This window comes from Symphalangus syndactylus, chromosome 12 (assembly GCF_028878055.3).
Source record: "Symphalangus syndactylus isolate Jambi chromosome 12, NHGRI_mSymSyn1-v2.1_pri, whole genome shotgun sequence".
Taxonomy (NCBI): domain Eukaryota; kingdom Metazoa; phylum Chordata; class Mammalia; order Primates; family Hylobatidae; genus Symphalangus; species Symphalangus syndactylus.
This window is the reverse complement of record NC_072441.2, coordinates 65,743,434-65,768,595: the sequence shown is the minus strand read 5'-3', so window position 1 is coordinate 65,768,595 and position 25,162 is coordinate 65,743,434. Positions and strand designations below refer to the sequence as shown.

Sequence of the window (25,162 nt, the reverse complement as noted above, 5' to 3'; positions counted from 1 at the left end):
CAAGGTCAGGAGTTCGAGACCAGCCTAGCCAATATGGTGAAACCCCATCTCTACTAAAAATACAAAAAAAATTAGCCGGGCGTGGTGGCACATGCCTGGAATCCCAGCTACTCGGGAGGCTGAGGCAGGAGAATTGCTTGAATCTGGGAGACAGAGGTTGCAGTGAGCCGAGATTGCACCACTGCACTCCAGCCTGGGTGACAGAGCGAGACTCCGTCTCAAAAAATATAAAAAATAAAAAATAAAGTGCAGTAGAAGTACATAATGGGGTAAATATGAGCTTTCAAAGAGTTGGTAGCCTCAAAGATGGCCCCTATGATATAGTATAGTAACAAAGTTGACCAGAATATTGACATTCTTCAAATATCCTGTTAATCAAAGATTTACCAAATTAGAAAATGCTGCCTTCATATCCTTCCCTGTGCAGAAAACACTCTTATTTTCTAATGAATTATGAAGTGTATTTGTTTCCATACCTGCTAGGCATCCAGCACCGTGGTGGATACCACCAGGGTGGAGGAAGCAGGAGAGCACACAGTGCCTGTCCTCACAACTCACAGCTGCAGGGGCGGCCAGGGGCAGGCTCAAGGCAATATGTGACTTGGCAAGAACTGAAGGAAAACAATTCTGCCCTGTTCTCACTTGTACAGCTACTTGAAGACCCCCCTCAAAAGGATGCAAACTCATAAATATACCATTTCACTGCTGTACATTAGGCAAAAGAAGACCAGAAAATCAGAATGTTTTTAGCTTTATTAAAGACATATTAGACAAACAAGTAGACAAACACATGCTCTATAAAATATACATTCTGATGTGTGACAAAATACAAACAGATACTAAGAAATGACTACACTGAACAATGACTTGGCTTATATCTCTTTTTAGGTACATCTAGTATTAGGGCTGCTCAGACTGGCATTATCCAATAGGGGAAAAAAATAATAGTGGAAAGTAGAGGGTAGAAATAAGTCTCACCATTGTAAAGAGGCCACAGTAAACAGCAAAGAGACATTCCAAGAGTACTTGACCATCTGATGATCAATTTCTCTTTCAAGATAGTTACAGTTTGTAGAAGATCACTTTACTCCTTTATCTGAAAACAGGCACAAGTCAAGCTGTTTCTTCACCTTCACCCTATTCTATCTTCACACACACACACACACACACACACACACACACACACACACAACCTACCTTACTACTAACAAAACCTTCAGATGATTCTTGGGTTTTCAGGTGGTGGTAAGTGCAGCTTGTAACATATCTGTTAGTTCCAAACCTGTTACTTTTGTCAATGAACCAGACAGTTGTCCAAAAAACAAAGAAAATCAAGGCTAACTGATGTTGGTTTAGACTGTACTCCAAACAAAAAAGTTTAAGGTAGAAAAAGGGGGAAAAAACATCTGCCAACTGTATGGGGAAAGAGATCATGTAATAGAAAAATGAAACATTACTTGCAGGTTGCATCAAAAAGAATCTTAGCTCAATCTTCTAAGGTTCAACTGTCTTCACAATTACCTCTATAATCTGTATCAAGAAGCAAAGAAAAGAGGATGTGGCATAAAATGACAGCAAATTTACCTCTGTTATTCCTTTATGCTTCTGGCATTTCTGGGGATATTAAAATGATTAGAAAGGGCCATGACACACTTGGGTAAAATATTGGTATAAAACTGAACACCACAATCTCAACCCCATTCTAATTGGAGTCCCACAGATAAGAAGAAACAAGAATAAAAATTATCAAGAGGGCTGGGCACAGTGGCTCATACCTGTAATCCCAGCACTTTGGGAGGCCAAGGTGGGCGGATCACTTGAGGTCACGAGTTCAAGACCAGTCTGGGCAACATGGTGAAACCCCATCTCTACTAAAAATACAAAAATTAGCCGGGCATGGTGGTGGGCGTCTGTAATTAATTCCAGCTACTTGGGAGGCTGAGGCAGGAGAATCGCTTGAAGCTGGGAGGCGGAGATTGCAGTGAGCTGAGACCATGCCACTGCACTCCAGCCTGGGCAATAGAGCGAGACTCTGTCTTAAAAAAAAAAAAAAAGCGAGTAAAATTTTAATACATTATAGGCTTTTAAATTTGTTAGTATAGTAATGCCATTTATGCTAGTAACTACTTATAGATTTCTTCAGAAGATTAAACCCAGAATTTCATGTTTCATGTTCCCAGCTATGAACACAGGTCAGACCCCTTTTGTCAACCAAGGTCCAAAATTCTCTAGTTTCCTGAAGAGCTCTAAAATGAATACAAAGGACTTAGAAAGGACAAAGTTTTAACACTATCAGATTGCTTCTGGGGATTTCCAATGATAAAAGTGAAAAAGACCTTAAAGGTCATCTTGCCCATATTCCATGTGAATGAAGAAATTTCTTAAACACTATTAACAGATGATGATTTAGCTTCTGTATGTACCTTTCCACCAAAAAGGCTGATTATTCCATTATCAGATAAATTTATTAAAGAGCCAACACAAAATTTATTAGCAAGTATATAATACACCTCCCTGTGTATAACTCTGTCTTCTGGAATAGAATTCTTATTTTTCATGATGACCCTTTAAGTAGTTAAAGACTTTTAACACATCTCTTTTCATAGGGAAATGGGTAACAGAATCTAAATTGCTTGACATCTTAATCTTTTACAACCTCACAATGGGCAATGTGAAGACAGCTGTTTTTAAACATGAAAGTTATTCTGAGGTGGCTCTTTAGGGGAACTTGCACGTTGGAATGGGTTCCTGCTATGTTTTTCAAGAGAGTAGCTTGTATTCTAGGGAAAGTACTGCGGGGTGCGGTGGCTTATGCCTATAATCCCCGCACTTTGGGAGGCCTAAGCGGGGAGATTGCTTGAGCCCAGGAGTTTGTGATCAGCCTGGGCAACAAGGTGAAACCCCATCTCTACAAAAAATACAAAAATTAGCCGGGTGTGGTGGCACAGCTACTCAGGTGGTTGAGGTGGGAGGATCGCTTGGGCTTGAGATATCAAGGCTGCAGTGATGACAGTGAGCCACGATCACACCATTGCACTCCAGCCTGGGTGACAGGGTGAAACCCTGTCTCAAAAAAAAAAAGTAGAAGTTGCGGAGCGACAGAAAGCGAATGGCGTAAGTGTAGATCCTGTCCCAGTAGGGCATGGAGTTCAAGGAATATTGTCTTTTCTTCCAGGTAGAAGTGGAGAATCAGCCTGAAAGGGGACAAACAAATCAAGAGAATGTATGTATTCCTACTGAAAGTGGTCACTAGGGGGCAGTGGGGAAAGGAGGTATTTCTCTCAGCATTTCAGTTTACCTTGCTTTGCAACATTCCTGATTAGCATTAGGCAGACGTGATTCTGCTGGAAGAAATACTCATGGGACACTAATCCTACTTAGAGGGTTAATATATTGCTTGATCAGAAACATACGCAATAATGAAAAGTGTCAGGAATTCCTTTTCCTAAGGGGTGTGTGTGTGTGCGTTTATTTAAAGACCAGAGGTAGGCTCTTCACATTTAAATAGATTGCTGACTAGTTATTTAGGCAAGCTAGGAATATCTAAGAAGGACATATCAACCATCTGAGTTGACATAATGGAAAATGACCTGGCTCTTTAGGAGACCAGACTCTGACAGCACTGTCAGTAGAAGGACCACTGCTAGAGCAGAGAGGCAGTACTCCTACATGGTTTTTTTTTTTTTTTTTTTTGAGACGGATTCTCACTCTGTCACCAGACTGGAGTGCAGTGGCGCAATCTCGGCTCACTGCAACCTCTGCCTCCCAGGTTCAAGTGATTCTCCTGCCTTAGCCTCCTGAGCAGCTGGGACTACAGGTGCACACCACCACGCCCAGCTAATTTTTGTATTTTTAGTAGAGATGGAATTTCACCATGCTGGCCAGGATGGTCTCGATCTCTCTCGTGATCCGTCCACCTCGGCCTCCCAAAGTGCTGGGATTACAGGCGTGACCCACCGTGCCCGGCCTCCTACATGAAGTTTTCTAGAGCACTGGCTCACAGGCTATCTTCTGCCCGCTCACACATGGCAGGTGATGCTCATTGGCACAGTCTCTGGCAGCCTGGCCCTAACTCCACCTATTCCATTCAGGAAATCTATCAGAATTTGAGCGAGAGTAATATAATTATAGGGATAACTTCGAATACATTAGAAAGGTGAGTCACAAACTAGTTACAAATTAGTTGTGGTACACCTGTCAACTCATTCTGATACTCTAGTGTGCTATAAAACCAGCATTCAGACATTCTGCTCTAGAGAGCAATGGGTGGTTTTTCAACTGAGTCAAGATTCTTTGTTTACTAATACTGTTTAGAAGCAGAATTTTTTTCTCCTAATGAGTATTTCTTAGACCATTACTCCTGCTATAAAGGAAATACATCTGGCTCAAGTCAGAATGAGCAGCATCACTCTTGTTCTACTCGAACAAATGTCACCAAAGCAGCTTTTTATTAAAGTAGCATAATCCTCCTTAGCTCCTGGAGGGAATTACAGATTCACAGAATGTTACAGCTGGAAAGGGCTTTACAGCATCTAGAAAAATGTCCTCATTTCATAAATGAGAAAATCTAGCCTAGAGAAGTAAAAAGACTTACCCTTGATTACAAAGCCAGTACGAGGTCTTAAATTCTGAGTCAGTCTAGTACAAACTACACCATAATCTAGTAAGAAAGGAAGAAGAGAGATCACAGATTGAAGGGATAGGAAATTGTGATCTTTAGGAAGTTCAAAGTGAAAATGATCAGAGGCTGACATATTAAGAAAGAAAAAGGTGGGCAGTACTAAACAGCTCAAGAAGTGCTGCTGCCCATGGGAGAACACTTAGGATTGAAAATAAGTATGAATAAATGCTCAACTTTCTGGCAAAAAGTTGAGAAATTATTTGAGTTTGGAACCCTTGAACAAGGACTTAAAAATAGATATGTGAGTAATATTGGATTTAGAGGAGAGAACTGGACAGGAAGTGTAAGGAAATCTGAAAGCATAAAGAAAGAATTACGTTGCATTAGAGTGTGAAGTTCTTTATTTACCTAAAGCTCTTTGGTATCAGAAATCCAAGAAAACTTTTTGGCTTAATCGCTTGTATAAGATGAGGACCACTCCAAGGCTTTACAGTATAAGAATTTGGGGGCCAGGTGAGTGGCTCATGCCTGTAATCCTAGCACTTTGGGAGGCCAAGGCAAGCAGATCACCTGAGGTCAGGAGTTCAAGACCAGCATGGCCAACATGGTGAAACCCCATCTCTACTAAAAATACCAAAAAAAAAAAACAAAAAAAAAACCAGAAATCGTGGTGTGACTGTAATCCCAGCTACTTGGGAGGCTGAGGCAAGAGAATTGCTCGAACCTGGGAGGCGGAGGTTGCAGTAAGCCGAGATCATGCCACTGCACTCTAGCCTGGGTGACCGAGAGGGATTCCATCTCAAATAATAATAATAATAAAAGAATGTTTGCAGGTTCTTCTACTCCCAAGAGCACTCTTCCCTTCTTAAGATATACTGCGCATTGGTAAAAGATTAAAAACAAAACAAACTCGGAAAAGAAGCAATCTTTGGTTTCCTGGTCAATGAAGAACTTTGCTGAAAGAAGATATTCCCATTCAGAGAAAGCACAAAGTGAACACAACTAGAAACAACTAAAACTCAGTCTGGTATTTCAATACTGTGTCATAACAGCCAGACAACTTTCCAGCTGTTCTTCAAGACAGAAAACTCAGATTCTGACAATGAAGAAGATGGATGTGGCCCAGTGCAGAAGTCAGATGGACCAATTGGTTCCAGAAGCTTTCTACTTGCAAATAACCTGAGTGATGAAGATTACAGGCTTATGAGTGATAACACTTGCTAGGCACTATAGGTGAAGTACAGAAGAGTTGCTGAGAAGGTTACAACAAATTAAAAGAGGATTCCCCACAAGAATCGGGTGAAAATAGAGGTGGATGATGTCTAGTACTAGTAATGGATCTGTAATAAAGTGGCTTACCTCTTTTGGACGAACTGAAAATATGACAGGAAGTAAGCAAAGAGAAAACCAAGCTTGGACAGCAGTGAGCCAGAGTAATCCATATATTAGTAATTTCAGATTCAATGTAGGGATCAATTTTATCCTTAATAATGGAAGGCTGAATACAGAAAATGAATATGCATCATTTGCAAGACTTCCCAGGGGAGAAAATAGGGGAAACAGAGGAAAGTGGAAAGTCCACAATCTGAGTCAACATTTGCAAGGCCACCTAGGTCAGGTACAAAGTGCGACAGAAGTATTAATGAAAGTTCCACTTACCAGAGGTCAGAGAAGACTGAGAAGCAGGAGCCCAGACCAATGGAGAACCAGAGCAAGAAACAAAAGTAGGTTGCCTCCAAATTCATGGTGAGAAGCTCCACAAATATTTCATGATAATACACATCTCAGACTTTTGAATGACCCCTGGTAAATGAGACAGAGATTTTCTAGAACTCAGCAACATGAGACATTGAGAGAGCAAATAACTGACCCATAGTTGCAAAGTGGCATGTTTTTGCAGCTTTTGGAACATGGAATGCCTTTCCAGGAGAACATTCTCCAGACACAATCAGAAATGGTGAATCTGGGGCACAGAGACTGAGAAATCCAGTCATAGTCCTGATTGTGATAGTAGGAAGAGTTCATCATGGGGAATATTTGCCAAGATACAGCACACCTAATAGAACCCAGTTAACATCTCCAACACCAAACAACAGTCACTTTAGAAAGTGAACAAAGAGAACTCAGAAATAATATTTTCACATTGTGAGCAAGCAGGTGTGAGAATCTATTTCACTACCAACAGAATTCCTGTTCACAGAATTTCAAAAACTCACTTAACTAATACACCTGTTGCAACTCAAAGAGCATTAAAGCAGACAATGACAAGATTTGCAGACTCAAATATGGACAGTGATAGTGATTTATATCCTAGCGGCACACCTCAGTCAGAACATGGCAAGAGCAAAGTCACAGAACAAAAGAGATGGTTCTGATATCAGCAACTGTTCTGGCTCCAATTCATGTCACAGTACTGCTTATGATTCTGACTCAAGTTCTGCAATCTTTAAATCAGCCTCCAGTTTTTGAAGCGTTCATTATACATAAACTAACAACCCGATCTAACTCATTGGTTCCTGAAGGAATGACTGAACCTTCCTGACTCAATTTCTGTTTCAGTAAAAAGGGAAGGAGGGAGGGAGAGGGGGAGGAAAGGAAAGGAATTTCCAAACAAGTTTTCCTCTAGGTGCATACAGCTGTGACAGGACTGCCAGGCTCTGAAAGAACAAGCTTTTTATGTTAGAAAGGGAGTATCACCTAGCACTTTTGAACAGATGGCAAATGACCAGAAGTATGAACCTCTAGGCATGAAGAAGGCGGTTAATTACACCAAGACTGTGTTTATGTGTATACAGTCACTAAGTAGCTGCCTCCATAGATACACTTTTTAACAATTAAGTTTTTAAAACTTTTTATTTATTTTTGAGCCAGGGCCTCGCTCTGTCACCCAGGCTGGGGTGCAGTGGCTTCACACAGCTCACTGCAGCCTTGATTTCCCGGGCTCAAGTGACCCTCCCACCTCATCCTCCCAAGTAGCTAGGGGTACAGCAGCATGCCACAATGTCCAGCTATTTTTTTAATTTATTTTTTGCAGAGACAGGGTCTCACCATGTTGCCCAGCCTGGTCTCAAATTCCTGGCCTCAAGCAATCCTCCCACCTTAGCCTCTCAAAATGCTGGGATTACAGGTGTGAGCCACAGTTTTTATACTTTAAATAAAATGTTTAGATCTCACTAAATCGAGTTATTTAAAATCTGTGATCTGAGAAGCTACTTGTCAATATTATAACTGGATATTATATATAATTTTGGCATATCAAAAATATTTACATTGCAGCCAACACATATGGTCAATGAATACAAAAATTATTTATAAATGCACATATATTTACAATGACATCCCGGGACAAAAAAAAAAAATTCACAAGAATAAAAAACCTTTGACCTGGTACCAGTTGGTCAAGCCTGGGATTCTTGCCAAAGACCTTGAATATCAAAGCCCCAGTCTCAACTATCTGCCTGAAACCACTGAAGAATCCCAGGCACACTTCCCAGAAGGCTCCAGAGTTATTTTTGCTCCTTGGAAGGCAAAGTAGAACATCAAAGTAGTGATGTTTTCTCAGGACCATTCTGAAGACTAGGGCAATCCAGGATGTTAAGCAGCAATGTGACTCTTCCTGACAGGCAGATGCACACCAGGGCACATCCCCATGGAACCATCAGGAAGCACATTTGCCCCGTATCTTCCCTCTGCCGGTGCTGCACATTTTTGATGAGCTGTACCCATTTCTGTCAGCTGTTGCCATTTCTTCATCAGGTATAAGACCAAACAACGCATGGCCCACCTTGGTGCAGTCAGATGTAATCATAAAGAAAGAGTAAAGCAAATGCTGACTTCGGAGTTTCTTCTGAGCTCTGAGGTAGTAAATGCAAAATTAATGAGTCTCTGCCCAGATTTCATACTGAAGTGAGTTTCATGTGCCCTCACTACCATCTTGAATGTTCCGAGTCCTACTAAAATCAAAAGCATGATCCTGTAACCTGTGGCAGGACATGGAAGAAGCGGAACAGTCTGGCTCTCTCCCTGCCAGGCCCTCATTTTGATGAAGTTGTGGTGACTCATGGACTGGCTGCTGGGAAAAAGGAGGATGAGGCAGGCCTAGTTCTCTGTTTATGTTCCACACGGGCCACTGCAATGTTTCTGAAAATGAAAGACAAGAATTATCAGTAGTGACTGGGAAAACTTAATATCCTTTTAGCCAAATCCTCAAAGAAATACAGATGTTCAATATTCCTGAATAGGGACACTGAAATCAAACACATACACACACACAAAAAAAACACCACCAGAAAGAACATGGTCTTTCAAATCCCTCCACTTCACAAACCTAACCAATTATTTACTGAGATCATACTATATATCATCTACTGTCACCTGTTATTTTAGCGATTCTGTTGCTACAAAATTTTTTATTTTTATTTATTTATTTATTTTTTTGAGATGGAGTTTCGCTCTTGTTGCCTGGGCTGGAGTGCAATGGCGTCATCTCGGCTCACCGCAACCTCCGCCTCCCAGGTTCACGCAATTCTACTGCGTCAGCCTCCCGAGTAGCTGGGATTACAGGCATGTGCCACCATGCCCGGCTAATTTTGTATCTTTTTAGAGACAGGGGTTTCTCCATGTTGGCCAGGCTGGTCTCGAACTCCCAACCTCAGATGATCAGCCCGCTTCAGCCTCCCAAAGTGCTGGGATTACGGGCTTCAGCCACCGTGCCCGGCCACAAAATTTTTAAATAAAACTCTTTAGACACATGGAAAAGAACTAAAAGACAAAATGGTATCCATATTGTAATGAAAAGTTTCATGATAGATAATAATCATTGATTCAGTGCAGCCATTATATCTTTAAATATGTCACAAAATTGTTTTAAAAATAAACAGCCATTCCCTTCCAACTCCTAGCATGTCAACAATTCTAACAACAAATGATAGTCAAAAGGAGCTATATTAAATCAGATTATCTGCACACTGGTTTCAAATATGCATTTCTCATTCTTCTTTATTACAATGGTGAACTATTTTCCCAAAGACTTTACTGAAAGTTATATTAACTTCATAAGGTGCATTTTAGAAAAAGCTAGCCAAACATTATAAAAACAAATACCCAGAAATAAAAATAAAATCCATGTGAAAAGTAAGCTAGAGCAGGGTTTCTCAAGTTTTAATTAATACGCACACAAATAACTTGAGGATCTTGTTAAAATGTAGACTCTGATTTGCTAGGTCTGCGCTGGGATCATTACTCTGCATTTCTAACAAGCTCTTAGGTAATGGTGATGCTGATAGTCAATAGACCAGACTTCGAGTAAGAAGAAGCTAGGATACCCCACATAAAAAATCGCCAATGTGACAAAGCACTCTCATTTGCTGATTTCCTTACTTACGGACCAGATTAAAAATTAAGGCATCCCCAAAGTTAGTTAGAAAAAAGATGGGACTACATTTCTGGTCCTTCTTAAACCCTTTTGGTATGAACTCTTCTAAGACACCCAACAGTAAAAGTGGATTTACTGTTGGTGCATTTCTTTCATGAACACTTAATGTAAAGATAAGAGATTAACTTCAATAATAGTGCTTTCCTCTGACCTGTAACCTCTTTAGAAGTCTTTAATCTCTTAAGAACAAGAGGCTGGGTGCAGTGGCTCATGCCTGTAATCCCAACACTTTGGGAGGCTGAGGTGGGTGGATCACCTGAGCTCAGGAGTTCGAGACCAGCCTGGCCAACATGGTGAAACCCTGTCTCTACTAAAAAATACAAAAAATTAGCCAAGCGTGGTGGTGGGCACCTGTAATCCCAGCTACGCAGGAGGCTGAGGCAGGAGACCCGGAAAGCGGAGGTTGCGGTGAGCCGAGATCGTGCCACTGCACTCCAGCCTGGGCGACAGAGCAAGGCTCTGTATCTCAAAAAAAAAAAAAAAAAAAAAAAAAAGCGTAACTCAGATACTTGCAGGGATGGTTCTGGCAGGAGTAAATGATCTAATGTGGGACATGAAGTAGTAAATGCAAAATTAATAAGTCTCTGCCCAGATTTCATCCTGAAGAGAGTTTCATGTGCCCTCACTACCATCTTGAATGTTCCAAGTCCTACTAATATTAAAATCAAAAGCATGATCCTGTAACCTGTGGGACATAATCTAACATGGGACATTAGATCATTCACTCCTGCCAGAACCATCCCCGGGAGTATCACAGTATACTTTGCCTTCCTCTGTAAACCTGTAGTTCTCACCTCCTACCCTATCCTTTTTTGAGACGGAGTCTCACCCTGATGTCCAGGCTGGAGTGCAATCACTCAATCTCGGCTCACTGCAACCTCCGCCTCCCGGGTTCAAGCAATTCTCCTGCCTCAGCCTCCCAAGTAGCTGGGATTACAGGCGCCCACCACCACGCCCAGCTAATTTTTAATTTTTTTAGTAGAGATGGGGTTTCACCATGTTGGCCAGGCTGGTCTCGAATTCCTGACCTTGTGATCCACCCGCCTCAGCCTCCCAAAGTGCTGGCATTACAGGCGTGAGCCACCGTGCCCAGCCTGACCTCCTACCCTATTCCAGTGCTCTTCCATGTCAGGCTGACAGAAGGATGAAAGCTGATGAAATGCTTGGATGGACAGGAAGACATACATGCTCAGCATTACTCTTCATAATCTAGAAAGAGTTTTGTTTCAAATGCCAAGTGGTTATCAAATGCCTAATCTATACAATATAATGTATATTTCTTTTCCTGGGCCATGTTTGGGGACACAAGCCCAAAACTGCGTTCTCACTTATGACCTTGATCATACCTCATGGAGAAAAACATCCGCCAAGTGAAGCTGAGATTAAATGTTTACCTGCTAGAACAGCAACAAAACAAAACATTTAAAACTCTTCTCGAGTGAGGAGCGCCTCTGCCCGGCAGCCTCGTCTGGGAAGTGAGCGCCTCTGCCCGGCCGCCCCGTCTGGGAAGTGAGGAGCGCCTCTGCCCGGCCGCCCCGTCTGGGAAGTGAGGAGCGCCTCCGCCCGGCCGCCCCGTCTGGGAAGTGAGGAGCGCCTCTGCCCGGCCACCCATCGTCTGGGAAGTGAGGAGCGCCTCTGCCCGGCCGCCCCGTCTGGGAAGTGAGGAGCGCCTCTGCCCGGCCGCCCCATCTGGGAAGTGAGGAGCGCCTCTGCCCGGCCACCCATCGTCTGGGAAGTGAGGAGCGCCTCTGCCCGGCCACCCATCGTCTGGGAAGTGAGGAGCGCCTCTGCCCGGCCACCCATCGTCTGGGAAGTGAGGAGCGCCTCTGCCCGGCCACCCATCATCTGGGAAGTGAGGAGCGCCTCTGCCCAGCCACCCATCGTCTGGGAAGTGAGGAGCGCCTCTGCCCGGCCGCCCCGTCTGGGAAGAAGTGAGCGCCTCTGCCCAGCCACCCATCGTCTGGGAAGTGAGGAGCGCCTCTGCCCGGCCGCCCCATCTGGGAAGTGAGGAGCGCCTCTGCCCGGCCACCCATCGTCTGGGAAGTGAGGAGCGCCTCTGCCCGGCCGCCCCATCTGGGAAGTGAGGAGCGCCTCTGCCCGGCCGCCCCATCTGGGAAGTGAGGAGCGCCTCTGCCCGGCCACCCATCGTCTGGGAAGTGAGGAGAGTCTCTGCCCGGCCACCCATCGTCTGGGAAGTGAGAAGCGCCTCGGCCTGGCCGCCCCGTCTGGGAAGTGAGGAGCGCCTCTGCCCGGCCGCCCTGTCTGGGAAGTGAGGAGCGCCTCTGCCCGGCCACCCATCGTCTGGGAAGTGAGGAGCGCCTCTGCCCGGCCACCCATCGTCTGGGAAGTGAGGAGCGCCTCTGCCCGGCCACCCATCATCTGGGAAGTGAGGAGCGCCTCTGCCCAGCCACCCATCGTCTGGGAAGTGAGGAGCGCCTCTGCCCGGCCGCCCCGTCTGGGAAGAAGTGAGCGCCTCTGCCCGGCCGCCCCATCTGGGAAGAAGTGAGGAGCGCCTCTGCCTGGCTGCCCCGTCTGGGAAGAAGTGAGGAGCGCCTCTGCCCGGCCGCCCCGTCTGGGAAATGAGCGCCTCTGCCTGGCCGCCTCGTCTGGGAAGTGAGGAGCGCATCTGCCCGGCCGCCCCGTCCGGGAAGAAGTGAGGAGCACCTCTGCCTGGCCGCCCCGTCCGGGAAGAAGTGAGCGCCTCTGCCCGGCCACCCCGTCTGGGAAGTGAGGAGCGCATATGCCCGGCCGCCCCATCTGGGAAGTGAGGAGTGCCTCTGCCCGGCCAGCCATCGTCTGGGAAGTGAGGAGCGCCTCTGCCCGGCCACCCATCGTCTGGGAAGTGAGGAGCATCTCTGCCCGGCCACCCATTGTCTGGGAAGTGAGGAGAGTCTCTGCTCGGCCACCCATCGTCTGGGAAGTGAGGAGCGCCTCTGCCCGGCCGCCCTGTCTGGGAAGTGAGGAGCGCCTCTGCCCGGCCACCCATCGTCTGGGAAGTGAGGAGCGCCTCTGCCCGGCCGCCCCGTCTGGGAAGAAGTGAGGAGCGCCGCTGCCCGGCCGCCCAGTCTGGGAAGAAGTGAGCGCCTCTGCCCGGCCGCCCCGTCTGGGAAGAAGTGAGGAGCACCTCTGCCCGGCCGCCCCGTCTGGGAAGAAGTGAGGAGCGCCTCTGCCCGGCCGCCCCATCTGGGAAGTGAGGAGCGCCTCTGCCCGGCCAGCCATCGTCTGGGAAGTGAGGAGCGCCTCTGCCCGGCCACCCATCGTCTGGGAAGTGAGGAGCATCTCTGCCTGGCCACCCATTGTCTGGGAAGTGAGGAGAGTCTCTGCTCGGCCACCCATCGTCTGGGAAGTGAGGAGCGCCTCTGCCCGGCCGCCCTGTCTGGGAAGTGAGGAGCGCCTCTGCCCGGCCACCCATCGTCTGGGAAGTGAGGAGCGCCTCTGCCCGGCCGCCCCGTCTGGGAAGAAGTGAGGAGCGCCTCTGCCCGGCCGCCCAGTCTGGGAAGAAGTGAGCGCCTCTGCCCGGCCGCCCCGTCTGGGAAGAAGTGAGGAGCACCTCTGCCCGGCCGCCCCGTCTGGGAAGAAGTGAGGAGCGCCTCTGCCCGGCCGCCCCGTCTGGGAAGTGAGGAGCGCCTCTGCCTGGCCACCCATCGTCTGGGAAGTGAGGAGCGCCTCTGCCCGGCCACCCATCGTCTGGGAAGTGAGGAGAGTCTCTGCCCGGCCACCCATCGTCTGGGAAGTGAGGAGCGCATCTGCCCGGCCGCCCCGTCTGGGAAGTAAGGAGCACCTCTGCCCGGCCGCCCCGTCTGGGAAGTGAGGAGCGCCTCTGCCCGGCCACCCATCGTCTGGGAAGTGAGGAGCGCCTCTGCCCGGCCACCCATCGTCTGGGAAGTGAGGAGCACTTCTGCCCGGCCACCCATCGTATGGGAAGTGAGGAGCGCCTCTGCCCGGCCACCCATCGTCTGGGAAGTGAGGAGCACTTCTGCCCGGCCACCCATCGTCTGGGAAGTGAGGAGCGCCTATGCCCGGCCACCCATCGTCTGGGAAGTCAGGAGCGCCTCTGCCCGGCCGCCCCGTCTGGGAAGAAATGAAGAGCACCTCTGCCCGGCCGCCCCGTCGGGGAAGAAGTGAGGAGCACCTCTGCCCGGCCGCCCCATCTGGGAAGAAGTGAGGAGCGTCTCTGCCTGGCTGCCCCATCTGGGAAGTGAGGAGCGCCTCTGTCCGGCCGCCCCGTCTGGGATGTGGGGAGTGCCTCTGCCCGACTGCCCCGTCTGGGAGGTCTACCACGGAGGCCAGAAGCAATGTGGGGGCTGGACGTGGTGGCTCACGCCTGTGGTCCCGGCACTCTGGGGGACCAAGGCGGGTTGATCACTTCAGGCTAGGAGTTCGAGACCAGTCTGGCCAACATGGCGAAACATATGAAAAATACAACAGACAAACCAACCAACCAACTCAGTGACAACAAAACAGGTCTACCCTGGAGTCATACTCTAATTTTTTCTATTTTCCTCCCTTTCTGATCCTTTATCCCACTTTCTTTTTCTTCCTCTTCCTTCTCCTTCTTCTTTGTCAAATAGAGGATTGAGTTATTATCACTGATCCATATAAAGTCCCTCTCTTTTATTTTAATTCCCACTCCCCATTTCTATTCCCTGACTTCCCATGTGCAACCTTCCTAATATGTTTGATACGCATCTTTTTGTTTGTATGTATTTTTAGAAAATGTTTGTTTTGTGTGCAAAAAAAAATTAATAAAAATAAATAAATAAATAAAAATAAAATAAAATAAAACTCTTCTCGGCCGGGTGCGGTGGTTCACGCTTGTAATCCCAGCACTTTGGGAGGCCGAGGCAGGCAGATCACGAGGTCAGGAGATCGAGACCACGGTGAAACCCCGTCTCTACTAAAAATACAAAAAAATTAGCCAGGCGTGGTGGCGGGCGCCTGTAGTCCCAGCTACTCAGAGAGGCTGAGGCAGGAGAATGGCGTGAACCCGGGAGGTGGAGCTTGCAGTGAGCCAAGATTGCGCCACTGCACTCCAGCCTCGGTGACAGAGCGAGACTCCGTCTTAAAAAAAATAAAAATAAAAAATAAAACTCTTCTCAGCCAGGCATGGTGGCTCACGCCTGTAATCCCAGCACTTTGGGAGGCCGAGGCAGGCAGATCACGAGGTCAGGAGTTCGAGACCAGCCTGGACAACATGGTGAAACCCCATCTTATAAAGATAACAAAAAATTAGCCGGTCGTGGTGGCACATGCCTGTAATCCCAGCTACTCAGGAGGCTGAGGCAGGAAAATTGCTTGAACCTGGGAGGCAGAGGTTGCAGTGAGCCGAGATCACGCCACTGGACTCCAGCCTGGCGACAGGACTAGACTCCATCTCAAATAAAAAAAAAAAAAATCTTCTCGGTAGGCCGGGCACGGTGGCTCATGCCTGTAATCCCAGCACTTTGGGAGGCCAAGGTGGGTGGATCACCTGAGGTCGGGAGTTTGAGACCAGCCTGACCAACATGGAGAAACCCCATCTCTACTAAAAATAGAAAATCAGCTGGGCATGGTGGCACATGCCTGTAATCCCAGCTACTCAGGAGGCTGAGGCAGGAGAATTGCTTGAACCCGGGAGGCGGAAGTCGTGGTGAGCCGAGATCACATCATTGCACTCTAGCTCGGGAAACAAGAGCGAACCTCCATTTCCCCAAAACAAAACAAAACAAAAAAATCTTCTCAGTAAAAACCATCACCAAATTATGCCCAAATTTTATTATTACCATTTTTTGGAGACAGAGTTTCACTCTGTTGCCCAGGCTGGAGTGCAGTGGCACGATCTCAGCTCACTGCAACCTCCATCTCTTGAGCTTAAGTGATTCTCGCGCCTCAGCTTCCCGAGTAGGTGGGACTACAGGCGTGCACCACCATGTCAGGCTAATTTTTGTATTTTTAGTGGCAACAGGGTTTCACTATGTTGTGCAAGCTGGTCTCAAACTCCTGACCTCAAATGATCCACCCGCTTTGGCCTCCCAAAGTGCTAAGATTACAGGCGTAAGCCACTGTGCCCGGCCCCCCATATTTTATTATTTTATTTAAATAAAGATGGGAGAAAAATTAATACCCTATATGATACCGGGTGTGGTGGCTCACACTTGTAATCCCAGCACTTTGGGAGGCCAAGGCAGGCAATCACATGAGGTCAGGAGTTCATGACCAGCCTGGCCAACATGGTTAAACCCTATCTCTACTAAAAATACAAAAATTAGCTGGGTGTGGTGGTGCAAGCCTGTAGTCCCAGCTTCTTGGGAGGCTGAGGCATGAGAATTGCTTGAACCAGGGAGGCAGAGGTTGGAGTGAGCCAAGATTGCGCCACTACATTCCAACTTGGGTGACACAGCGATACTCTGTCTCAAATAAATAAATAGCCTGTATGAAACCCTTTAAAAGCTTTTTGTGTATGGCCTCTGAATTTTCAGTCGTGTGATCCTGTTACCCCCACAAAAGTTGTTTCCATCCTGTAGATGAAGACTTCTTTGTAACTCTAGTATGCAGAAATCTCTGGTTACAGTTTACACCATTTAACAATGGCCAGTTACTACTATATACCAGTCTGTTTGCTTCCTGTCAAATGAGAGGACTACCTATATGATAAAAGGAAGAGTCAATTAGACGAAAGTAAAAACAAAATAACAACAAAAATGCATCCTTTACCACCGCTCATCTGTGTGGAGGGAAGTTTCTTCTCACTTATCCTCTCATGGTTGGTGGGAAAGGCAGATGGCTCTCTGTTGGCTGACGATATCAGGCTCTCTAGGGCAGTAGTATCCTGGGCAGGATGTGCTAAATATGTCTCTTTAGGCATTTGGACCATGAGGCTGGACAGTGTCTGATCAAGAACGTCCTCCTCAGCAATATAGGTGTATGGACAGTATTCTCGGGTCCTGGAGTAGATGTTGGCATTGTCATAACAATCTGAGCAAATCACCCGGGTACCAGTGCCACCTAATAACAAGAAAAAGCATCTAAATATCTTTCTGTTAAGGAATTATTTTTTGCCAATCATCAGTTTTCTTCAACGGTTGTCATCATCATTGCTAGCATGTATTGAGCACTTACTTTATAAAGTAGGTGAAGTTTCAAGCCATTTCTGTGAATTGATTCATTAATCCTCACAACATCCTTATGAGGTATTATTATTATCCCCACTTTACAGATAGGGTAAACTACAGCACAAAGAAGTTAAGTAACTTAACCAAAGTCATACCGCTGCTGGGCACGGTGGCTCACGCCTGTAATCCCAGCACTTTGGGAGGCCGAGGCAGGCAGATCACAAGGTAAGGAGATCTAGACCATCCTGGCTAACACGGTGAAACCCTGTCTCTACTAAAAATACAGAACATTAGCCAAGTGTGGCTGCATGCGCCTGTAGTCCCAGCTACCCAGGAGGCTGAGGCAGGAGGATGGTGTGAACCCAGGAGGCGGAGCTTGCAGTGAGCTGAGATCACGCCACTGCACTCCAGCCTGGGCGACAGAGTGAGACTCTTTCTGTCTCAAAAAAAAAACAAAACAAAAAAAAAAAAAAACAAAGTCATACTGCCAGAGTGAGGAGCAGAAACAGCCATTCTGGCTCCAGAGCCCATGCTCTTGAAAACTACACTGAATCATCTCTGTCTATTGTGGATAGATCATGCCCAGATCAGAGGAGCAAGGTAAGGCTGGTACTGTGCTACAAGACACATGCTTGGCTTAAGCAAACTAAGTCAGAGAATAAGGAGTTCTGATGACTTCACTTCATGAAGAACCATGTTACTTTCATAAGTCAAGAGGTTAAGTAACACCAATTGCTACAAGCATCCCTAGAGAAAGCTTCTGACAATGAGGAGTCCTGCCTGACAAGTACATAGTTGACAGAAGTATAGGTTTAACAATGAACTCCCTGGATTATTATGTGCTTTGAAAACTGAATGATGAAGGAGAGAAGAGAGAGTGAGAAATAAAGAGTGAGTTACTTATTCAAAATCATGTAACAGGCCAGGAGCAGTGGCTCACGCCTGTAATCCCAGCACTTGGGGAGGCCGAGGCAGGCGGATCACCTGAGGTCCAAACTTTGAGACCAGCCTGGCCAATATGGTGAAACCCCGTCTCTATTAAAAATACAAAATAAGCCGGGAATGGTGATGGGTGCCTGTAATCCCAGCTACTCGGGAGGCTGAGGCAGGAGAATCGCTTGAACCCAGGAGCAAAGGTTACAGTGAGCTGAGATGGTGCCATTGCACTCCAGCCTGGGTGACAAGAATGAAACTCGGTCTCAAAAAAACCAAAAAACAAAGAAAAAAAAAAATCATCCAACAGAATGTCAGAACTGGAAGAGAATGAAAGGTAATTTAGTTTAACCCAGAAAGCAGTGTTATTTCCCACATATTGCAAAGAATAGACTTTTAAGTATTCTTTTAAAAGTCAGAAATGCCAGCCAGGTGTGGTGGCTCATGTCTGTAATCCCAGCACTTTGGGAGGCTGAGGCAGGCAGATCACAAGGTCAGCCGTTCAAGACCAGCCTGACCAACATGGTGAAACCCCTGTCTCTACTAAAAATACAAAAATTAGCCAGGTATGGTGGCGCGCACCTGTAATCCCAGCTACTTAAGAGGCTGAGGCAGAGGAATCGCTTGAACCTGGGAGGTGGAGGTTGCAGTGAGCTGAGATCGTGCTACTGCACTCCAGCCTGGGTAACAGAGTGAGACGCTTTCTCAAAAACAAACAAAAAAAAGAGTCAAAACTACTATATTTTTCATGAAAAGCCAAAATCCAATTTATCAATTAGATAAAGTTCTGTTGACACCCAGCCTAAAAAAGTCTCTGAAGAAATGGAATAAATCTTTCATTTGTATAGTATTTGAAGTACCACACAGATTTGTTGAAAAGATCTGTGAGAATCTTGGGGGAAGTGCTTTACAAATTATTGTCTCTTTATTTAAAAATTAGAAAAGTAAAGCTCAGATCTTAAGTAACTAGTTCATGGTCACAGAGCTGGAAAAAGGAAGAAGTATCAATCAAACCCAATTCTTCTGTCCCTTAATTCATTCAGTTTTGTCACTCCCTATGGGAGCAAGGGTGGAGGGAGAAGAGCTCTGTATGGGTAAGCATCTCTATATGTTGGGATGTCACGTTCATTTAATTAGAGAACTCTTTACATCTCTCTTACGTTCTCCAATATATGCTGAGAACCATTGCTACCCTTTGTTGATTTCTTTTAGAGGTGGGGAGTCTTGCTATGTTGTCCAGGCTAGAGTATAGTGGCTATACATAGGTGCGCTCACAGCACAATACAGCCTCGAACTCCTGGCCTCAAGTAATCCTACTTCAGCCTCATGGGTAGATGGGACTACAGGCATGCCACCATGCCTGGCTCCTAGCTACCCTTTAAACTTTACTGAATGTCTACCTGTCAGGAACAGAAACCAGCCTCCCTTGGATGTGGTCTGAAGGATGCCCGCGCCTGAAAAGGGTAAGAAAGAGATACCTGAAAAAAGTTTGCAGAACATCCCTTTTCTATAATTACACAAGTATGGGAACCTCTGCTATGTACTCTGATCTCTTGTTTAATGTGTTTCTCCACTCTGCAAGATGATTTTCTTATCCTTTTAAGACTTTAGTCAATTTTCATCCTATTTTGCATGTTGCTAAATGCTTTCATTAGGTATCTTACTTTAAAATATTGCTTCAGATTAATGGAGAAACTACACACTGAAAAGTAAACTCAAATAGAATAGGCTGAAATTGTAACCATAAACAACAGAGTCATTACCTTCAGTGCCTTTGTGTATATATCCATTGGCAGGAGGCATAAGTTGCTGATGACTGCCTGCCTCAGAGTTGCTGTAGCCTTCTTGTGGCTCAGATAGCGTTCCTTGGGAAGACAAGTAGCTGGGAATGTCTGCAGGCAGATTGAGCTCCTCTGTAAAAGAGACATTTTTAACTCTCAAAGGTAGGCAGTTGAAGCCAACACTCAGAAGACTATTTTGCAAATGTGTTCCACTTTGATACTATTAGCAAGAAAAACTGTATGTACCTAGGACCGCAACAGCTCTTGGTACTTCCCCTAAAACTATTTCTCGCTAGAATTCTTCTCAAAGCTTCACTTTAAAAGTTTCACCAAAAGAAACAAATCCTAAAGGTTGAAATCTTATCTACTGCCACACTTTCATAATCTATCTTTTCTTGCAAGATTTCAGGGTAAGAGGTGTAAAAGACTGACCTCAATGATCCAGTTTGATATTCAAGGGAAAAAAAAAGAGACTGATCTCAATCACAAGGGCTCCACTCTTCCTTACAGCAAAATTATGATGAAAAGGAGCCTTAGACATTAAAGAGAATGCATCTGTAATGCGTTTTTAAGAGTAAAGTTTGGCTGGGCGTGGTGGCTCACGCTTGTAATCCCAGCCCTCTGGGAGGCCAAGGTGGGCAGATCACGAGGTCAAAAGATTGAGACCATCCTGGTCAACATGGTGAAACCCCGTCTCAACTAAAAATACAAAAATTAGCTGGGCATGATGGCACGCGCCTGTAGTCCCAGCTACTCGGGAGGCTGAGTCAGAAGAAACGCTTGAACCTGACAAGTGGAAGTTGCACTGAGCTGAGATCATGCCGCTGCACTCCAGCCTGGCAACAGAGCGAGATTCTATCTCAAAAAAAAAAAAAAAAAGTATTTACAAATTCTTAAAATTGGTCAGACGCAGTGGCTCATGCCTGTAATCCCAGCACTTTGAGAGGCCAAGGCAGACAAATTGCTTGAGCCCAGGAGTTTGGGACCAGCTTGGGCAACATGGCAAAACCCGACTCTACTAAAAATATAAAAAATTAGTTAGGCGCGGTGGTACATGCCTATAGTCCCCACTTCTCAGAAGGCCGAGATGGGAGAATCACCTGAGCCCGGGAAGTCAACGCTGCAGTGAGCCATGAATGTACCGATACACTCTGACCTAGGTGTTAGAGTAACACCCTATCTCAAATAAACAAAATTCTTTCCTCAAAGAGGTTCTGTTATGAACCTATTCCTCAAAGAGGTTCTGTTCTATCAAAGAAGTTGAACATTTTAACAACAAAAACTCCCTTCTATCACATATCAGGTAATGCATCACAGCCCTTCAGTTTTTTGAGGGGGAAGATGAGGTCTCGCTATGTTGCCCAGGTGGGCCTTGAACTCCTGGGCTCAAGCAGTCCTCCCACCTCATCCTCCTGAGTAGCTGGGACTACAGGCATGTGCTACTATGACCAGCTCTCGGTTTTTTATATTGTACAATTAATCCTATACTCTTGACTCAAGTACAAGCCATAGGTGTCATGTGGGTACGACTTACCTGTGTTTGTGATACTATAGTCTTCATTTTTCCTTCTCATGTGGTAAATAACAATGACCCAGATCAAAGAAGTGCCAACAACACAGCAGACCACAACAATGATGACAATGCCAACTGTGGTCCAGCCATCATCTTCATGCCCAATGCTACTCTGGGAAGAGTCACAGTTGGGGGATGAAATGACATTTAGGTAAATGTGGCCACGTTCTGTCCCAAGGGTGTTAGACATAATGCAGGTATATTTCCCAGCATCTTCTAGCCCGGCATCTACAATGATGAGAAGCTGATTGGCTGCAGCAAAGAAATGTCGTTCTGTCACCAGCAAAGGCCCATCATCTTTAGTCCAGTTGAGACGAGGGGCAGGACTCCCTCCAGCTATGCACTGTAACACCGCAGTTTCACCTCGGGTTACTGTCTTATCCTCCAGGGGTCTAATAAATGAGGGTGTCTCTAAAAGGAAAACATTTAAAAAAAAAAATGAAAAGTTAGGCAATTTTATTCCCTAATTCCTACTGAATTAGACCAATGGGGGCATAATAAAATGAGTAATTTTATATACTCATGGGAGGATTAGAAGTTGTTTCAGAACAAAATCCTGAAAAAAGCCTCAATCTTTTCTCAGTAATTCCAGCTTTGGCAAGCTATCCTAAGAAAGAAGTTCAGGGCAGCTGCAATAGCTGGAGGGGGTGAGCAGGGGTGACCCATTAAAAAAGATTAAAAACAACTTAAAAAAAAAATTCAAAGATTTATATGCAAAGATGTTTAATACAAAATTTGTAACTTTAAAGAATAAAGAAAAATATTTTAAAATCTAGCAGAAAAATTATTAAGTAAATTATAGTATAGTCACATGATGTTTTACAAAGACTTTAATAACAAGGTAACTTGTGGTACAGTATTAAATGAAAAAAATGTAGGTATATTTAACTACATAAAAGTGAGAGGAGAAAGTCTAGAATATGCTAAAATCCTTAAGTATTTGAGTGACTTTCCTCCCCTTTTCCTAATTTTCTGTATATCTTAACATTTTAAAACAGTAAATGACTTATTTTTCTAAGGCTAAGGCGGGGCGGATCACGAGGTCAGGAGTTCGAGACCAGCCTGACCAACACGGTGAAACCCCGTCTCTAAAAAAAAATACAAAAATTAGCTGGGCACAGCGGTACATGCCTGTAGTACCAGCTACTCAGGAGGCTGAGGCAGGAGAATCGCTTGAACCCGGGAAGTGGAGGTTGCTCTGAGCTGAGATTGTGCTACTGCATTCCAGCCTGGGCAACAGAATGAGACTCCGTCTCAAAATAAATAAAATAAATATAAATAAATAAATAAATAAATAAATAAATAAATAAATAAATAACTTCTTATTTTTCTGGTTATATAAGTAAACAATACAAACCAACAAACTTAAAAAAAAATAATAATAACTGACATCTAGGAAAATAGAGAACTGGAAAGTAGAATTTACCCTGGATTTGAGTTCCACGAAGAAAAGTATTGTAATAAGGAAGAAAAACAAAACAAACAAACAACAACAACAACAACAAAAACCCAGGCTAGCCGGGGGAAATTTTTAGGAAAAAAGGCATTTTACCAGAAATAGGGTTAAGAAGAACACACTGAAAAGGAAAGCAGAAACTCTAACCAGAAAACACATCTTTTTTTTTTTTTTGTATTAAATTTTTTTTGAAAATGAACTAGGAGCAAACAGTTAAATAGTCTTAGGTTCCTATCAAGTAATAAGTGAAGCAGCATCAAATGGCTGGGATACTCCTAAAAGAACAGTGGAACTCTCAATGCAAACTCACTGAATAGTAAACACACCTACATGAAATAGAAACCTTACAGAGAGGGACTTAAAAAGATAAGTTGATAAAGGAATTTGAACTTTCAATTATTGTGATAAGGATGCCTACCTAATTTTGCCCTATGTATTTTCCCACATTTCAGTTATCTGACCCACTAATTCCTAGACTGACATAACCTTGCATAAAATTGTGAAATAAGGTAAAGATCTAAGAATCACAGAGGTAATCTCAAACTTATTCTTCTTGCTCATTAAGACCAAGAGTAGCTCCCAAAGACTCCAACAAAAGCAGGGACCCATGGAGCAGTAAACATACCTAACACTGTTAGGGAAGCATTTGCTGAGAGACCTCCTGCTGTATTTTGTGCCATGCAGCTATAGATTCCCATATCTTCTATTTTCACATTGGCAATAAAGAAGACGTCATCCTCGGGCATGACGTGCATGCGTCTTTCTCGAGCCGCAGGAAAGTCAGTACCACCATCTTTCTGCCAGGAAATCTGAGGTGCAGGGTGTCCCTCTGCAGCACATTCTAATCTGGCCATGGCACCAGTGCGAATAGTCAGATCCATTGGCGTTTTCAGAAAAGATGGCATCTCTGTTTCCAGAAAGATCACCAAGAAAAAGTGGGCAAGGGAACAAAGACACATATATGCATACAAATAGGCATGAAAGAGTCTGGTAGGCAAAACACCCCCTAATGTTCCATTTCTTTGTGAAGACAGGCTCTCTGATTGAGAGTGAATATAGTTTTATAAATTTAAAAAAACAAAAACAAACTTTAGAGATAGGGTCTTGCTCTGCTGTCCAGGCGGGAGTATAGTGGTGCGATCATAGCTCACTGCAGCTTTAAATTCCTGGCCTCAAGCTATCCTCCCACCTTGGCCTCCCAAAGTGCTGGGACTACAAGCCTGAGCCACAGCACCCAGCCAAGAGTGAATATGGTTTTGAGAACATCTTTTCTTCCAGAACCTCAGAGTATTTGGAGCACACTGATGACTGTGTCTTCTAGGATGCATGATACACTTAATCATCAGCTGGAACTAGGGAAAGCAGAAGGCCACAAACCTTCTTTGAACTTCATATTTTAGAACCTGATATTTACTATGACTCTCTCACTTATGAAGCTAAATGATGCTTCCCTGGGAGGCTGAGGCAGAAGAATCACTTGAAACCAGGAGGCGAAGGTTGCAGTGAGCCGAGATCACACCACTGCACTCCAGCCTGCATGACAGAGTGAGACTCCATCTCAAAAATGTTCCCAAACCAACATCTACAAAGCTATCAAGGAAACTGCATGCTAAAAAAAATTTATGCCTTCAAAAGCATCATTAAAAAACACAGAAGCGAAACATAAGTACATCTTTTGGTTGTACAAACCCTAAAATGTTGTAGTTATTCAATTTGATAGGCAATAGATAAATCAAGCTGTTTTTGAGAAACTTTTGCAGGAAAGAAGAGTATTCATTTTTAAAATGATCCTGTGTGGAGTGGAAAACCAAACACCATATGTTCTCACTTATAAGTGGGAGCTAAGTATGAGTACACAAAGGCATACAGAGTGGTATCATGGACTTTAGAGATTCAGAATGGAGAGGGTGAGCGGGGGCTGGGGATAAAAAACTACACATTAGATACTATGTACGCTACTCGGTGATGGGTGCACTAAATTCTCAGAATGCACCACTATAATTCATCCATGGGAAAAAAAACTCACTTGTACCCCAAAAGGTACTGAAATAAGGCTGGGTGCAGTGGTTCATGACTGTAATCCCAATACTTTGGGAGGCCGAGGCAGGCGGATCACTTGCACTCAGGAGTTTGAGACCAACCTGGCCAAAATGGTGAAACCTCGTCTCTACTAAAAATACAAAAATTAGATGGGCCTGGTGGCACACATCTGTAATTCCAGCTACTCAAATTACAGGAGACAGGAGAATCACTTGAACCTGGGAGGCGGAAGT

At 45.0% G+C, this 25,162-nt stretch overlaps 1 protein-coding gene across 3 annotated transcripts in view; it reads right to left on the bottom strand.

The window, feature by feature from the left end:
- Positions 1-738: 738 nt before the first annotated feature.
- Positions 739-25,162, bottom strand: part of LRIG2 (leucine rich repeats and immunoglobulin like domains 2) — a 71,629-nt gene continuing 47,205 nt past the window's right edge. For all 3 annotated transcript variants that reach the window (XM_063625729.1, XM_063625730.1, XM_063625731.1), the window contains 5 exons: positions 23,515-23,796; positions 21,395-21,844; positions 19,843-19,992; positions 16,749-17,039; positions 739-8,761 (listed from right to left, as the gene is read on the bottom strand). In XM_063625729.1, the coding sequence (XP_063481799.1) occupies positions 8,535-8,761; positions 16,749-17,039; positions 19,843-19,992; positions 21,395-21,844; positions 23,515-23,796 (1,400 nt within the window). In that variant the 3' untranslated portion in view covers positions 739-8,534. The remainder of the gene's footprint in view (positions 8,762-16,748; positions 17,040-19,842; positions 19,993-21,394; positions 21,845-23,514; positions 23,797-25,162) is intronic.